At 36.1% G+C, this 17,350-nt stretch overlaps 1 protein-coding gene across 4 annotated transcripts in view; it reads right to left on the bottom strand.

Moving 5' to 3' along the window:
- LOC104337710 (mitogen-activated protein kinase kinase kinase 1) overlaps window positions 1-17,350 on the bottom strand; it is a 287,667-nt gene that overhangs the window by 12,110 nt on the left and 258,207 nt on the right. For all 4 annotated transcript variants that reach the window (XM_075446282.1, XM_075446280.1, XM_075446279.1 and 1 more), the window contains 13 exons: window positions 13,290-13,440; window positions 10,570-10,764; window positions 9,687-9,887; window positions 8,684-8,800; window positions 8,000-8,148; window positions 6,371-6,492; window positions 5,562-5,643; window positions 5,250-5,430; window positions 4,185-4,475; window positions 3,628-3,749; window positions 2,359-2,450; window positions 1,919-2,108; window positions 353-1,625 (listed from right to left, as the gene is read on the bottom strand). In XM_075446282.1, coding sequence (XP_075302397.1) covers window positions 353-1,625; window positions 1,919-2,108; window positions 2,359-2,450; window positions 3,628-3,749; window positions 4,185-4,475; window positions 5,250-5,430; window positions 5,562-5,643; window positions 6,371-6,492; window positions 8,000-8,148; window positions 8,684-8,800; window positions 9,687-9,887; window positions 10,570-10,764; window positions 13,290-13,433 — 3,159 coding nt within the window. In that variant the 5' untranslated portion in view covers window positions 13,434-13,440. The remainder of the gene's footprint in view (window positions 1-352; window positions 1,626-1,918; window positions 2,109-2,358; window positions 2,451-3,627; window positions 3,750-4,184; window positions 4,476-5,249; window positions 5,431-5,561; window positions 5,644-6,370; window positions 6,493-7,999; window positions 8,149-8,683; window positions 8,801-9,686; window positions 9,888-10,569; window positions 10,765-13,289; window positions 13,441-17,350) is intronic.

A 17,350-nucleotide genomic window follows, 5' to 3' on the forward strand; every position in this document is an offset into this window, starting at 1 on the left:
AGAACACACAGAGCCACTCTCACCGCCTGCTGCCGCACGCACTCCCGAGCTGCAACTGCCTTCCCGCCGCCCAGCTCCCCCAACTGGAACCCAGCATGACAGTACATGGTATGGAATACCCTGCTCTGTTTGGCCAGGTTGGGTCAGCCCACCCGGCTAGGTCCCCTCCTGGCTTCTGGTGAAAATTAACCCTGTCCCGGCCGAACCCAGGACAACTGTTCATACTCCCAACTTCTAGGAGAGGGTACTGAGTCCCTTTATGTTTTATATAATTTTGGAAATACAACAGCAGTGCTTTATAAATTCAGTGAACCCCAGCTGAGACATGCTAAATTACCATATGTATACTTACATCCTGCTGAATGATTATGATACCTTCACCATTTTTGACCTGTAGTTGTGGAATTATTGGCAAGGCATCTTGAGATGCTGACATTGCCATAGCAATAGCTAAAGCTTCCTCCTCTTCAGCTTCCATCTTTTCCTTGCATTTTTGATTATGATTTACATAATCTTTGTAAGTATCATCATTTTCTGCCCGCTCAGGAGAAAGAACTGCAACTTCGGACTTGAATGTAACTGTGCCATCACTCGTTGGCATGGAGGCCTCGAGAAGGTCCTCAATACTGGAATTGAGCTCTGCATTAACATCTAATTGATATTTCTCATCTACTGGTGTGAACACTGTATCTTCACTTGGTATAACCTCACTGCTACTACTATTGTTATCGCACTGCAAAATATCATTCAGGTCAAGTGTCATACTGTATTTTGAGGTTTCTCCCTGCTTGTTCACATCACTTGGGGTGGGTTGCGATGACTTTGGTCTGTGTATGTGACTGGATGGAAATGACCTGGTTTGGGTAAAAACTGGAGAAAGTTTCTCTGGTTCTTTATTTTCAGAACAGTTTCTCTGAAACTGGAGAGAAAGTTTCCGCTGTGTTTGAGGAGAACGTGAGGGGATTTTGCAGGGAACAAATCCCCAAGGTCTGAATTTAGAGACATCTGTTACAGTGCCAGCTAGAACAGATGGGTTTGAAGGAGACAGAAGCATTGAGAATAGTGACTGAGAATGACTGGATAAAGTAGAAGAGTTCAAACACTGACTGGGGGGGTTTCTTTTTTTTTGAATGGCTGGCTTTGGTTGCTCAGTGGTTACTGATGAAACAGGAAGTCCCACAGCAAGGCCAGTTAGCATCTCAGATGCGTCCTTTGGACTGGCAGTCAGTTTTTTATCGCTTAAACTTTTTACACTTTTCCTTGATAACTGGACAGTATTGTTAGGAGTATTACTTTCTGTAGCTTCTGGAGAGTTATCTGGTACAGGTAGCTTCAAAAAGTCTTCATGTCGACATTCCCCAGAGTTCATTTCTTCCATGCCTAGCTGGATGGCTTCTGCAATTTCCATTTCATCTGCTATTGCCATCAGATGTCGATGCATCCTTGCATAATGAGTTGAGCTTGTCACACTCAACATTTCTAACAGCTTTACAAAAACATGGGGCACTCTTGCCACCATTCTTGCTACACTCAAAAATACTCTCCGTGATAACTTTCCAACCATTGAGTGGGAATTGTCAATTGACTGCAAGATGAAATTTAAGAGGGAGAGAAGTTTCTTATACCTGAAAGTTAAAAAACAAAAGAAGTGTCTTATAAACTGATATGCTCTAGTTCAGCAGCGCTAAGAAAGCCATTTCAAGATAATCTATTTAGCTGTCAGTTCTGCAGTAGAAAGGAGACTTATTGCTGCACTGGTGCTTCAGAATTGTTTCACAGGTCAGAAGTTAAAAAAAGGCAACCATTTACTCTGTAAAGTAGGTGCACTTTTGCATATAAATATACACTATTTTTTTAAGAAACCAACAACAACACATTCAACTACAAAGAGTAACAGTCACATAGTGTAAGTAAGTACCTGTCTACTATAGTATCAGCCTGTAAAACACCTCCACAGACAACATGGGGATAAAATTCACCAGGAAATTCCAACAGAAGTCTGTCTATTAGACAAAGTCGCCCCAGTAGCACTTGCCAGTTGCTAGACTCGGTTTGGGTTCCGAGAATACAGTTTAAGACATAATCAACACCACCAATACCAATAGACCCTATAAAAAAAGTTGATAAAATAAGGATTAGATATGTTCACAATCTAAATTTTGATCTAAATAAGATCAGAATTATATCACAGAAATACACGTGTGCCCAAATTAACACCACCCTCCCTCCCAAACTGCTGAGAGCAACACTGTTCTCTTTGTTATGCTGGCAAATACAGGATAAAACCTATATTAAATTTAAAACACTTCAATACATTTGTTTGTAATAATTCAATTATATATGAAGAGCTATTATTACCAGATTTAAGTATTTCTCTCCCAACCGCCAGCTCTCCTGCTTGGCCTTTACACACCTCCAGTAGTGTTGAGACTGAAAGTTGACTTGTTCGACTATAAAAAATTAAAACAAAAAACCCAAACAACTTTTAGCAGATGCTTTCAAGAAAAAAAAAAATCATTACATTTCAATAATCATTAGCTTGGAATTATGCTTGGAAAATTATTTCACATCACTATTTCAATATACTTCTATAATCCTCTATCTGTAAACTATCAATAGTTGTGACATTTTTTACAAGGACACTTCCAGAAATGTAATTTCTATCACTAATAAATAAGAAACCCAAGTAGAAATCAGCTTCCCCATTTCTCAAATTCTTTTAGACTTTCAGGCAATAATCTCCTTATTAAAAGAAGTTAATTCAACTGCACATTAGGATCTCATCCTCTTGCACAAACAGGCCAAATCAGGAATCCAGCACCAAAAGGAACAGTTCTATTTCACTTATATCTTTAATTTTAGATTGTCTATTGCTAAACTATTGCCAGTGCATCTCTAGTTGCAGTTTCAGAAGCAATGCTGCTTAGGAACTAAACTGAAAGAGAAAACAACAAACAAACAAAAATATCAAATCTGGTGGACTTCTGCATCTAGTTTACAATACAGCTGAAGAAATGGTTGATCTGGCAGAGCAGACAGGGTAGCTTGGGAGAGGAAGACAAGGCTTACTCAAGCCAGACCTGCCAAATGCATTCACTCAGAATAGCCATCTCAGTATTACACTACGAAGTAAAAAGTAGCAGTGTTATGTTAACACTTCATGACAGATGTACAACAGCTTTTATTGAAGTAGGAAACATATATATATTAAAGATACAAAATTTGATGATTAGTACTTGCTGACTGCTTAAAGAGGAGTCATGAGAATTAGATCAAAGCAATGTCAACTGAGTTGGAGGGGACTTGATGAGTGCACCCAACATATCTTCCTTTATTTTAAGGGAAAAATAATAAAAAAAAAGGCCTTATGCAAGCAAAGCATCATTTAAGATCTGCAAGTGCTGGAAAAATAATAATCAGGTGCCTTCAAAACGTACATCTTTCAAGGCAGAAGTTGGTCAGTAGCAACTAGACTTTAACAGAAACATTTATACGTATGATCCACACATTTTAGTTCACTGCCACTTATAAATGGTCGCCTAGTTCCATATAAAATAGCAACAAATGAAGCTTCAAGACATTTCAGTAACAATCCAAAATGAGTTTGAAGTTCACAAGACACCATACCTGTTGGCATCTGCACATTTAACTAATATTGTCTCTACAACTGGCTTGAGAAGTCGCTGTAGTTTAGTCCTCTCTGCTAAAGTATGACAAGGAGTATATACCAGCATGGCTCTTAAGGTTTTCTAAGAGAAAGAAAAAAAAACCACCACACATATGAAATCAAATTAGCTACATATTTATTTTTTTAAGAGTTGTAAATAGTTCTATATAAATTGTATTCAAAATATCAGTCAAATGTTCAAAGAACAAACAGCTTACTATATATTCACTGTTAGAATTAGTCATGTATTTTTTGAGATTGGAAAGAATCCGGTCATACAAGTACTGTTAATACTTAGCACTGTAGCAAGCATTTCCTTATATTTGACCAGTGAAGTCATGCCATTTCACTCTTGCTGAGGATTTTGTTCAACCTGCTTTCAGATGATGGTTAAAATTTAAGTCATCAGTGGTGCTCAAATACAATTATTAGGATTCCCGACTTCATATATCTCCTCCCTTTCAAAAATGAAGTCATTTGGAAATTACTAGAATACAATGAGTAAACAGCTACTTACTAAAGCAGCAACATATACTTTATAGACAGGATCGGCACAGACCATGGACAGCACACTGCAGCAGGATTCTACCACTGCATCTCCTGAGATACTGGTCTGAGATGACCCACTAACTGCTCCCAAAGCTCCAGCACTTGTGTTGTTTCCATTGCTACTTCCAGAATTTCCAGTGCTTTCACCATTAGCCAGTAACAGAGCACCACTAACATCATGGGAAAGACGTCTAAGCCCCATCTCTCGTATATTCCAGTTTCGAGAAAACAAGCAGCCAACTAACTCCATTCCAAATACCTGCCAAGGAAAAAGCAATATTACAAGAGTCAAATTGAATAATACTGCAACTTAAGTACTTAAGAAGAGCAATCAAAAAGAGCAAAGAAATGTTTCTGGTGAAAGATCACCTTAAGAAGCCTGACAGAAAAAATGTGCCAGAAGGTAGTGTCTCAACGATTCTGTGATATCATTTATGATGTTTCATTTTTAAGTCATCAGTTCTGCTAAAAGAAGTGGGGGAATGACTGTATGGATGGTTTCATTCACTCTGAATTTTAATTATTCAGTATGGAGTTAATTTCTAGATATTGATATAAACAGTCCTAAAACTGAGGTCCAGCTATATCAGACAAAAGATACAGCAGACATATAAGCAATGCAAGTTCTCCCACTCTTTTAAGTATGTGATCCCTGCTCAGTTGAACCCACCTCTAGACTCTAGAGGTTTAGAACATTTGGCTCCTGCAACCCAACTTGGGTAAGAGTAAATGCCAACTTTGTATTTATGTGACACTTGCACAACCAAAACTAGAATTAAGAATACTACATTTTATTACATAGACCTTTAATAAAAGGCTTGAGATGAAGTCCAAAACTGAAAACCCCAGTGAAAACAAGACTGGAAAAACTTCTCTTCTGATGCAAGTTAAATATAATTCTTTCCAATAATAATCAACCATAAAGCTGATAGGATTCAGAATAAATATTGAATTGTTGATTTGACAGATCTAGCAAAACAGTTAAAAAATATCATTTTTTAGATTTGAAGCTTCTTTTACAAAGTAAAATTACCTGAACCCATGGCTCAGCTAAATCTTTAAAGGCAGAAGGGACCTGCTGGACTCCATAACGAGTAAGGTTAAAATTGCTATCTTGGTTTCTTCTCTGTGATCCAACTGTAAATTGCTGCTGAATTTGTTGATGAACCACATGGAGAGCAGAAGAATAATCCACAGGGCTTGGCAATTCATGACTACAGATTAACAACAAATAACATAGATTAACAAATGAAACATTTACCAAAGTAAATACTGTAGCCTATTTAGGAACATCAACTAAGGATCCAGAAACAGATAGTTTGTTATGCTCAGACTGAATCCTTACCTATAGAAATCATGAGATCTCCATTTAGATCTACAAAGAGGACATATAAGTGGCTCTCTGTTTCTTCTGCATTCTTCTGCCCCTGGAACACAGCAACATGATAATACATATTTCAGTTTTACAGTGCATAAAACTAGAAGATGGCATTATTATTTTTAAGTTTTACTGAAGAACATCGGTTTCAGGATAAATGCTTCTGAACTGAGCCAAGTGCAGAAGCCTGATAAATATGCACATTTAAACATTTTTGCATGCAGAAACACTTCAGCTTAGCACTACAATTAATATTAAAAGTTATTAATTGAAATGCAGTTCTTTTTGTACCTCAAACATAAGCAATACTTTTGAAAAAGTATTAAAACATGGGAGATGGAATTTTATTTGTTAAAGCAAACTATTTATATACTTTATTTAACGCAGTATATAAAAACATACTCCATAATTCACTATATAATCCTAGATGACTTTCATGCATTCTAATGACAAGTCAGAGAGGTAACCTAACCAGAGAGGTTCCTAACCTTGCTCTAATTGGACATGATGATCTCACTCAGGTAAGAGGCTCAAACCTCTAGCCCTGCAGTTAACTTCTTGCTCAAAGCATTCACAAATTAAGTTGTAATTTGATAACTGATAAGACATATCAATAGTACCTGAATGATACCAAACTCTCAAAGAGCTACAGTCATCACTTAAGAGCAGGTTTGTTTAACTTTCAAAACAAACAAAACCCCTACAACACACAAAGTTATAATATTTTTGCATATTTAGAGTCACCAGAACTTAACAAGACAAAGATGACAACATACATATTGACATGCAGTGGTGGTGTAATTTGTTCCTGCAGCCATCTTCACACACAGTTAGGCTCTCTTCATCCAGCATGCCTAACAAACAAATGGGGCACATCTGTTCTTCTTCATCCTTCATACTATAAAAATAAATATTTGTGATTGTAAATATGGCATATCAGAATTCATAACAGGCTTTAATAGTGAAAAAGATTAACTTCCAGTTTGAAACAGTCACTTCCAACTAACTATATGCTATTCATGAATCATTCTCTTAAACCTTGGACTGAATAAGTGAGCAACCAAGTTTTCAGAAGCACTGAGTACAGACAACACTTGAAAAGAAAGGGAACATCACAAAATGCATGACATCTTTTCAAACCAGATCAGACACCAATTAGAGACTGAAAGGCTCAGCCTTAGGCACTTATTCCCCTTCTTTCATCCTGTCAAAACTGAGAACTAATGTAGCAAAGTTCACAGTCCAACTCACAGCCATTCCTATGAAAAAAAAAAATCTTCCTACACAAGGTATATAATTAAAGTAACTGGTTGGTTTATTTGGCAAGCCAGTTCAATACATAATACACTCTGGAACTACTTATATAATTTATTTACAATGACACAATTTGAGAACTAGGAAAAATAATTGAAAGACTATTGGGAAATTAAGGTCACAATCTGTATATCAGAATTATAAACCTGTCTGAATATATTCATCTAACTATATGGTTATTATCACAAAGTAACATATCAAGGTACTCTAAGTTCCACTTTAGACAAAAGAAAGCCTCAGTTTTGGTTGCCTTCTGTGGTGTGATCACTCTATAGGATGTCTAGCTCACTCAGTCCACTAACTAATACATGCACAAATCACTTGTTTAAAAAGCTAAACAATCTCTTTTCAAAATAAAGAAAAAGAACAAGCAAAAGCACTCAAGTAGAAGTCAGGAAAAAAAAAATCTATCAAAGAATCAAGCATCACTTAAAATTGATAAATAAGGCATCCTTTAATATGGTATAAACTATAAAAATAATAGTTTAATAACTCCCTTAAAACAGTTTCACTACTAATTTTGCATTAAGTGGATTTTTTTTAAATATATGCTTAAATATATATAGATATATAACAAGCATTTATTATATGTGTTTACACAAACAGTACATTTATCCAGAAATTTTTCAGTATGTTGTCATAAGCACAAGCATTTTATCCAAAGTAGTACAAAGTTATTAGGACAAGAGAAAAAGAAAACGAAATCCTGTTTCTTCATTTGTCAACATTTACAAAAGCGCTGTATTTGAACAAATGCACACAAATAAACAAGTTTCCAAAGTTAATATATGCTTCAGTCTTGGAGATGATCACTTACATTTCTAGAGTTTGTTTCCCAAATTCAGAGAGTCAAAAATTATTTTCACAACTCTACTTAACATTTTTCAAACAGAAGGTATAAAGCAAATATGTCCACTTGGTATGGCTGTGACTAAGATATGCTTGACTCTTGATTGTTTGCAAATACAGAGACTTAACGTGGCTTGAAATGAAAGCAGCTTTGAACAGAGAGAAAGTAGGTGATTCTAAACCTTGAAAATTAGAGAAAACCTACATAATAAAGCTTTTAATTCCTTTAGAAAAATACTAACCTGTTTTCTGAACTAAATGTAGAAGTACCAGATGATGACAATGTATGAGAATTTGACATGCGTGAGACAAACTTCTGGATGGTGTTACGAGATGGAGCTTTGATCCTTGAACTACGCCTACTGTGATATTTCTGGAACAAACTCTCAACCTAACATCAGAAAAAGATAGCAAGTCATTTATGTTATGAATAGCTTGTATTTAAAAGGTAATATTACTGAAGCTTAACTACTGCTAAGAAAGATATATTCACCTTCACAATAACGCATTAGCAGCAGCAGGAATTTCAGAAGTCTTACTAATAAATAGAACACAAGAAACTTGACAACAAAAATCTATTTTCTTATTAAAAATAATAGCTTTAAGTATACACACAGTTACTTCTGAAGGTCCTTGTTCTGTTTACCTTCAGCTAATCAGCGAGACAGATACACAAATTTAAGCAGAAAATCCAAGACCTCAATTACTCACTAAATTACAGCTCTAATTCTTTTAGTTATGCTTTTTATTTGCAGATTTTTTTCTACTTGCAGAGTTCTTGAACCCAAATTAAAGACCTAAATAAAAACATATATTCTTGTTGCTTTGAAATACAGCAGTTCCCAGCGTTTTTAAGACAACACCCTAAAGACTTTTACCTGGATTGTATTTTGGGTCTGCCATTAGATCTATTAGAAATTTATTACCTCAAAGTTCTTCAGTGTCTTTCTCCAGAGCACTGGGTCTAAGGGTTCAAGCTGGAAGACCCGCAACATAACAAACAGCAAATGAATACAAAATGTCCCACGGCCACAGCTACAAGTCTGCAAAGAAAAGTATATTCTAGGGCTCTACCAAGTTGATAATTACATAGATCATTAAGTGCATCATGAAGACACACACTAGTGCCTCCCCCTGCTTTTAAAAATAGTAGTTAATGCAAAATATTTCATATATAGACATAAATATCTTCTTGCACGGCCTTACAGAAAAGGTGAATCCCCCAAACATTATTCAGGAATATGTATGGAAAAGCAGATTATAACACCAGCTTTCTCTTGACTTTTTTCCCCCTTTTTAATTTTTTTAAAATCAGTTGAAGCTATTGCTACACTTCACACTAGAAGGAATTCATGCATATAATCATCATATACCCATAACATGACAGCAGTCAAACTTAAATGAGATGCTTCTGTTGACTCAAAAACCTAAGTGTTCCTCAACACAGCATCACAGCAGTACTATGCAAGTCTCTGAGAACCACCTCACTACAGGTATTAATGAAATTATCACACCATTAAAGGAATTGCGTCATGTGCTTGTCATTTATATATCCCATGAATAGAGGAAATATAGCATTTCAGAGTAAGAAACTAGGAAAATGAAGTGGCCAAATTACAGCCAAAAATACTTAAGATATATAGTTAGGAGTCACTTCTAATGTTCTGTATATTTCTCATTCCTAGAAATTACTTCTCAGAGTCTTTTTTTTTTTTTTAAGATAAACTCCAGACAAAACTAATATTAGTTACGTATTTGAAAAAATACAACCTGATCATTATATTACATGATCATAGTTTACATCTTTTAAACATTATATAGAACCGTTAGCAACAGTTGGCAACTAGCTTGATCTAATTTGGTTTTGTACAGTTTTCCAAAATTAGCTATTAATTTATAAAAGCTACAGACAACAAAAACGTTCTCTACCTGAGGCCCAATAAACACTCTGTATTTATTATCAGGGCTGTCTCCTCCAATTAAGAAAGAGTTTGGTCCTATCTGCTGCAGCAGGTACAGCCTGGCTCGCATAACTTTGTTGACACGACGATTTGTTTCCTCAGGGCTGTATGGAGACGAACCATCTGGAGATGGGGCTCGTCGAGGTGGTGTTATTCGTCCACTCTGAAACTATATAAGCAATTCCATCATGAGCATTTCCAGGGCAACAGTAAGTTTAGCTATGTATTTCCCCCCCCCCAATGACATAGAACATAAGAGAGTCTCCAAAACCTCAAGAAACTATAACTTGCTTAGGCTATATGAACTTAAAATTATTAGTTTTCTCCCATGCCCAGAACTCAAGGTGGAAGAGAATTGGGGGTGGTTGTGTGCACGTGCTGGTGGTGTCCAGTCAACAATCCTGTCCCCAAGGGAATATATCTGCCTGGAGAACTGACATGCAAAACCACAGGGGGAAGAAAAAAAAAAAACACCATACAAAAAACCCCAAAAAACATACGAAGTGCAAAAACTAAACTCCTGGCACCTCTTCATGCAAATCAAGCTAAGAGAACATACATGTCCTCACAACTGAGTACCTGTATTTCTTAATTTATTTCCTACAAATAAAAATTGAAAGAAGGACTGAATTAAGAAGAAAACATACACTTAAGAGCAGAGAACAAAATTCCACACAAGAGAAGCGTAATGTGAGATATGCTTTGCATATCTCACTCAAGCGATACCCCGTCATAACCCCTTTATATCAGCATCTTGCCTACTCAGGAAGAATTAGATACCAATTGCCCCTCTAAGCAAAAAATTGCAGTATATAGCCAAATTAAAGATTACATCACAGCTTGCAACTTACAGGTACTGGAGATACCCTTTTTCTTCTAACACCTGGTGATTCAGATTTAACTATCCTAGAGGTTGATGAAGAGCTACTAGGACTACATTTTCCCTTCTGTGTAGGTGAAGCACTGCTTTGTCTTTCAGCCCGAGGCTCTAGAGAGAGTTTGTTCATTTCTGATCCATCTTCTTTCCCAGGGATAGGTTTCACCACCTTGCAGGAATTAAACCATGTGTTAGTATTACAAATTGTTCATTTTACATTAAAGCAAACATTAAAAGAAATTAATCAAAACTTGTTTTGCTAGCATTATAATTAAGCCATTATTTAGACATCCAAAGTTTGCATAATCCCCAGGTTCTAATGTTAACATCTAATAGGGGCTATCTTGTTAATCTATATACAACACAAAAGCGAGAACCTTTTTTCCTGTCCATTTGTGCCACATATTAGAGCTGTGGCAGCAACTGATTTTATTCTCAAGGTGTTTCTGTAAATGTCATTCATGGTATCTCAGAGGACAGCAATTCTCCCATTTGGATAGTAGGAGCCAAAAGAATTTTTTTTCCCCTACAGGCATTGTCTATTTAAGAGCTATAACCTCAGATCCATCTGTTACATACAGTAAGTATCAGATGATAAATACTAGGATTGCTATTTCTGCAGCACAATATGAATGCTTGCTGCAAAGTAAAATTACTTTAAACTCAGAGGCAATACAGCAAAATTAAGGTGTGCTGCGCCCTGTAAGAACCACAGCCAACTTTTCTGCCTGCAATACAAGTAAAACAGCTACACTGCATCTGGTACCCGAGCTAATCACTGTGCACAGTGCTGCACTACATGAACAGACACGTGTGCTCAAGAAGAGTGAGTATATACACTACTAATACAGTGCTTTGTTGCATAAACACTGAATTTTGACACTGAGATATGGAATATTTGAAGACAACTTTCAGCTGCCTGCCCTTCAGACCTACATAATGCATGAGAAGAGTAAGGCCCCATGGAACTGAATTAAAAGCAGTCACAGCAGGCAGAGTCAGTTTTAGTTCTACATTTCTCCATGTCTTAGAGGCTTGACTCAAAGCCGGAGGGAAGCTCTAAGTAACACTTCAGATTAATGGAGCAGACTCTCCTAGAAAGTTGCAGAGGTCTCCGATTTAGGGGGTGGAAAAAAAAAAAAGAAAAAAAAAAAAAGGAAAGGAAGAAATGTCCAGCCTCGGTGCCTTTCTACCTGATGATTTGGACTGCATCCACAAGGTCAAATGCTATTTTAAACTGAAGCATTTAACTCATACAGCTGAAGCTGTTCTGCTATCCAGAAATGCATTTCAGTTTCAACAGGCTACAGGAAGAAGAGGACTATGAGGAGGTTGTAGCTTCGCAGTTAGGTACTGCCCAAGAAAGGAAAGACCTGCATTTACAGCCTTGATCCAAGCACTGCTTGTTTTACTTTAAATCACCATATTGAACATATACATCTTGCGAACCTGAACTTTCCAGAAACCTCTGTTGCTGTTGTTTTAAAATTTATTGCTATCTGATTATGAAAATGAACAGGATAAAGGAAGAGTATGAAAAGCAATGCAGGCTTTTTTTTCTTCCTACCGATTTCTGTAATGTTTTGTTCTTTCCTGGAAGGTCAGAATGCAAATTCATGTGCCTATGGACAAGCTACAGTTATCAGTTGCGAGTGCTTGAAAAAGTTTAAGTGTAAAATGGTAGTAATTGAGGATCTGGAGCATCAAAAGTTGTATTAAAGAAACCCAGGAACCTCAAGGGAAGTGGGCTGAGCAGGGAACCATAATTTCAAATTATGTAATAACAAAGATGCATTTAAAAATTTTTTCAAGTAAGAACTGTTTTGTGTTATTTGAGGTATTGCTTTTTTGGTGCACTTTAAGTATTTTCAGTGTTCTTATGACAGAAAGTTACCAACATAACCCTTATTTCTGTTCTAGAAAAGCTGCCTCCAAACACTTGTGTACTGCATCAGATGATCTTAGCTTTAAATTAGCACTCCCATCAAGCATTACACAGGATTCACATTGACCAATGCAACTACACTTACATGTAACTAGCTGCTATTAACCAGCATTATACTGAATATGCTAGTGTTAGAATCGTAACTGTGTTTAATAAGTTTTCAGTTTGATATGTCTGAATTTTCTTAAAATTACTTCTGAGCCATTTATACAAAAGCATTACCCAAAAAGGCTAATAGGAATGCTTTGGCATCCAAATTTTAGCAGAGTTGAGACTTATATGAAGAAGTTACTCAGATTTGATTTTTCTGGTTCCAATAAACTTGCAGTTTGTATATACATCTAGCAAAAAGCTAAGGAAATGCGAAGTCATGAAACCCTAAAGAATGAAGGGAGTACAAAGCACTACAGCGCAGTTTTACACTCAAACGTAAATTTTTATCTAATGAACAAGAGTTACTTTTACTGTTGACATCAGAGGGCAGTGTTGTCACAGCAGTATTTTATACTACACAGTCAGCAGCACAGCAATATGCTCTTTTTTTAAAAAAAAATAAAGCTTAATAAATGCTTACACTTCAGAAAGCCACAATTTCCTGTGAAACAGCTCATTAAAAAAACAAACAGAAGAATCATAATTAAGAGTCCACAAATTGTTAACGATAAAGAGGTTTCCAAAAGAAAGAAATTTAAGGGATTTTTATTTGTTATAGTTGTCACAGATATTGCCCTTACTTCTGTGCCACTTACCACAGGGCCTCTTCTACTTCTTCTTTCCAGCCATTCATGCTTCCAGGCTGGCATACACATTGCCTTGAGTTTCTCCCTGATCATACGCTCTTCTGGGCGGTCATCCATCTTCTGCAACCCCCTGAGGGTTTCTCTATTCTCCATGTCACAACTACAGCAAATAAAAAAAAAAAAAGTATAGTCATAGATGCAATTATTTTTAGTTAAGGTATAATACTATAGCATTCTTAAGTTTTGTGCCATCCTGTTCTCCCTCTCCTTATAATGCAGCTACTAAAACATGACTTCCAAGTAACTGCAGCAAGCCTTTCAAGAGTTATGACCAATTTGCTAGTATGCAGTTCGCAGCATACCTGTTTTGAGGAGTATTTAAGATGCGTGTATTGCTTGTAACATTGGACACCCAGTAAAGAGGAATGTCTTGGCAAATATCAAACCAATACAAAAATTACCCTGTATGTCATATCATTCACCAAAAGTTTCAGAAGTGTTGTGATGGTTCATGCATGCATTGGCAATTCAAAGCTTGCAGTCTCTATTTTAAAACAATTTATAAAATGAATATAAATTAATAGTGAAAAGTTTCCATCTTCATAGGATGCACAAGCATGAAACTATGTATGTAGTGCCTTTTCCTATACGTGACCTCTTCCTCAAAAAAAGAGGACTTGTAAACTAATACACAGTATGTTTAAACTAGACACAGAAATAATGAAAGTAAGGCTAGTGTCCTTGAGAATGACTGATGACTGAAAAGCATTTCAAGTCAGCTATAATTAGAGCAAAACTCACAGCAAGTTCGTATCTGTAAAATGAAAGTATAATCCATCTGGACCTGTGATTTTTTGACCTACAGCAAAGTAATTGCCTGTGATTGCTGGCAACAACAAAGCAGCAAAAAAAATGCTGTCAGACACTGAAAACCAAATATGAACAGTCTGGAAGATTACCCAGTTCTGTTGAATTATCTGCTAAATCACCAAGAAAACCACATTCTTAAGCAGCAGTACATGATCCCCTTCGATCTTCTTGAAGTTAGCAGTCTTTAAAAATAAGCAAGTTTGATTAAGCCAACTCTCAGAATAAAATTGTTTCAAAAATAAAATGACAACTTAAAGTGGAAGATAAGGCTATATAATAATTCAGTTACAATGAGAAGCAGTTGCATATTTACATCCACTGCTTTCATACATGCAGTCTTCAACTTCTAAAACTTTTAGCTATGCAGTTAAAACTACATTTGTGTGCTGTATGATGACCTACAACAATGACTGCAATAAGATGTTAAAATTACAATGCCTATCAGCATCGTATTACTAAAGTTCATTTATAACAAACCCCTACTTAGAAAAATTAGTTTTCACTGGTCGGTAGGAAGTCGTGTGGTCCCGTTCCCCCCCCCCCCCCATTGTAGACAAAGGAAACAAAGTATTCTGAGACAGGAAATAACTCTTCCTGTTCAGTGCTGGAACATAATAAGCAGATGGATATTGTAAACAAAATTAATCTTCTTTCAAGCAACATCTGAACCTACTGTTAAAAACCAAATTTAAGCACAGAACTATGTTCAGCAATTAGACTTAAATGTTTATAAATAGAAAACCAATCCACTTAAGAACGAATGTTTTTTCAGAGGTTAAGCATTAATGCTTGCTTAACTTCAAAACTAATGCGACAAGTTATTTTTGTCCCAACACTGAATTTCATTCTATCGCTTTCTAGAAAGAGACAAAACCCAGCAATTCTTCATGAAAAACAAAAGACATTACAGCAGCAGGTAGAGTCCAAATGAAGAACATTCCCAAAAGCTTAAAATAGGGGAAAAATACCCCTACTGTCTGAAAAGGGCTGATTTTACATTTTTTCCTTTAAAAAAAAAAAGAATCAGTTCAAAGACAAAAATCTTTGTCTGCATAAGACAGCACAGCTCCAAAATAATATAGGTGCAAGTTAAAAATAAAGTTACTCTAGCTTTTAAATTACTTATTCCATGGCATGAACCATCTCAGTTGCATGAATACTTTGTATACAAGACAGTAAACACTATCCCAGCAGTGAAAGAATGACACAGTATTTCATTTGTTCATATAACTATGATTAACTTCCCAAATGATATAAAAAAAGTCTTTTAGAGGCCCTTGGACTTGAATTCATGAACAATGCAATATGATAGCGGAAGCTTCACAATCTGTACTTGTTGTCTAAAAAGCAGAAGCAACTAATCTTCCTCTCATGTGACAGCTTAAACTGATCTACTCTTGCCTGCACAAAGAACTCCTGTGCTTTTCCTCCACGTAGGTGGGAAAGACCAACCAAATCTGAAAGCTTTTGCTCAGTAAAGTAGTTATCTTTTTGCAGAATTTAATTATTGTGTGTATTTTTATAGAACACAGTTTCTGAAGAGTTCAAAAAAACCTTCCTATTTTAACTCAAGCTTGGCTAAAACTACAGTTTATTAAATATTATACTGTTGGATCTGTGGAAAAAAAATATTTTTCCTGTGAATGCAGTTTCCTGCATATTGCAGGACATCCTCCTTTTGTAGCCTAAACCTACAGGTTTTGTTTATTTTTTAATCTAAAGCAAAACCCCCATCTATTCTAGTCAAGCTGAAGTTTGCCTACATGACAACAGTTGGGTTGCCGGTCCCCATATCACTGTACTTCAGCACAAAAAACTACAACCAACCCAGAGTGTACTCCACTGAGGACTTAATCCTGCTCTGATCCTGATCTTCATACAGCAAAAGCTATTCCTGAGTCAAGGTAATGATGTGCTTAAGTGACTGCCATGTGGTACTTTATTTGAACAGCAATGACAAAAAGGCCAAAAAAAAAATCATCTCAGAACATGCTAGCTTGGACAGGGAGGCCTGACATTTCTCATTCTCGTCCTTCTACTTCATCAGGAAGCAAGGATTTTGCTCTTAAATGTTTCAGCTTTTCATGAATCAAGCAAAAAAGGATACAAGTTTTTTTCCCAGATAAAATTTAACTTTCAAACTCCCTCCCACCCGCCAAAAATAGCAGCATTAAGAACCTTTTAAATTATTTTATTATTAGTTTTAAGTCACCAGACATAAGCTCTCGTATTAGTAATCAAGAAATTCTGAAAAAATGGATCCAAATTGTAATTCTAAAGTATTGAGCAAACTCAACAGTGTGATGACTACTGTTTCTTAATGAATATTTGCTTCATGAACTATAAAACTAAATACACTAGAATTAACGTACTGAATGGAAAGTCTAATGCAACATCTTGTGCAATACACAAAGCAAAAACTTTGTTCTTCGTTTCTGTGTCTTAATTTTGAAGACTTGCAAACAGTAATTGAACAATTACATTAACAACTGGTTCTCTATGGATCAATGATTCAATATTTTAACACAAGGTATGCAATACACATTATTTACCAAACTTGTGAAATATACAAGCAAGTTTCACTTCTGAATGACTCAGAGAATTCAATACTAATTCTCTGCAAGTATTTTTCTTACAAAGGGCATATAACAATATATGAAAGCTGAATGGCAGCTCCAATCCATTTTCTTGCGCTTCTCAAAGTTTAGAAAGAGTTAGATGTTTTTGCTTCTCTACTATCTTATTTGGGCAACCAGCTTTATATCCAACAGCCACACTGGACCAGATTCTATCAGCAGTAGGCAAACAGTAAAAAAGCAAGTTCTGAAGTAGAGCAGAGTCAATGCACCAAGAAAAGGAAAGCTCTGTCTGCCATATCTACAAATACTCAATCGCAGGAGGAAAAAATTATTAGCAGTCGAGTAATTTTTTTTTGTTTGTTTTTAAAAATTTGTCAAAAGCAAGTCAGCAAAGGTAATGTGCATACCAGCAGTGGTCAAACCGTGGGTGACCACAGAACATACTCGTGAACAAAAGTGGTCACACAACAGCTCTATCAGAAAATACACTTAACAACAGGCTGTGAGAAAAACAGCCCAGGGTTTAATGAAAAAGCATTGAATGAGAAATAAAGAATATGGGAAGAGTTACATATGTTGCTCAGCGCAAAAGCCATATATGGTGACAATCAATACCGAGAG

Source organism: Opisthocomus hoazin, chromosome W, assembly GCF_030867145.1.
Source record: "Opisthocomus hoazin isolate bOpiHoa1 chromosome W, bOpiHoa1.hap1, whole genome shotgun sequence".
NCBI lineage: Eukaryota > Metazoa > Chordata > Aves > Opisthocomiformes > Opisthocomidae > Opisthocomus > Opisthocomus hoazin.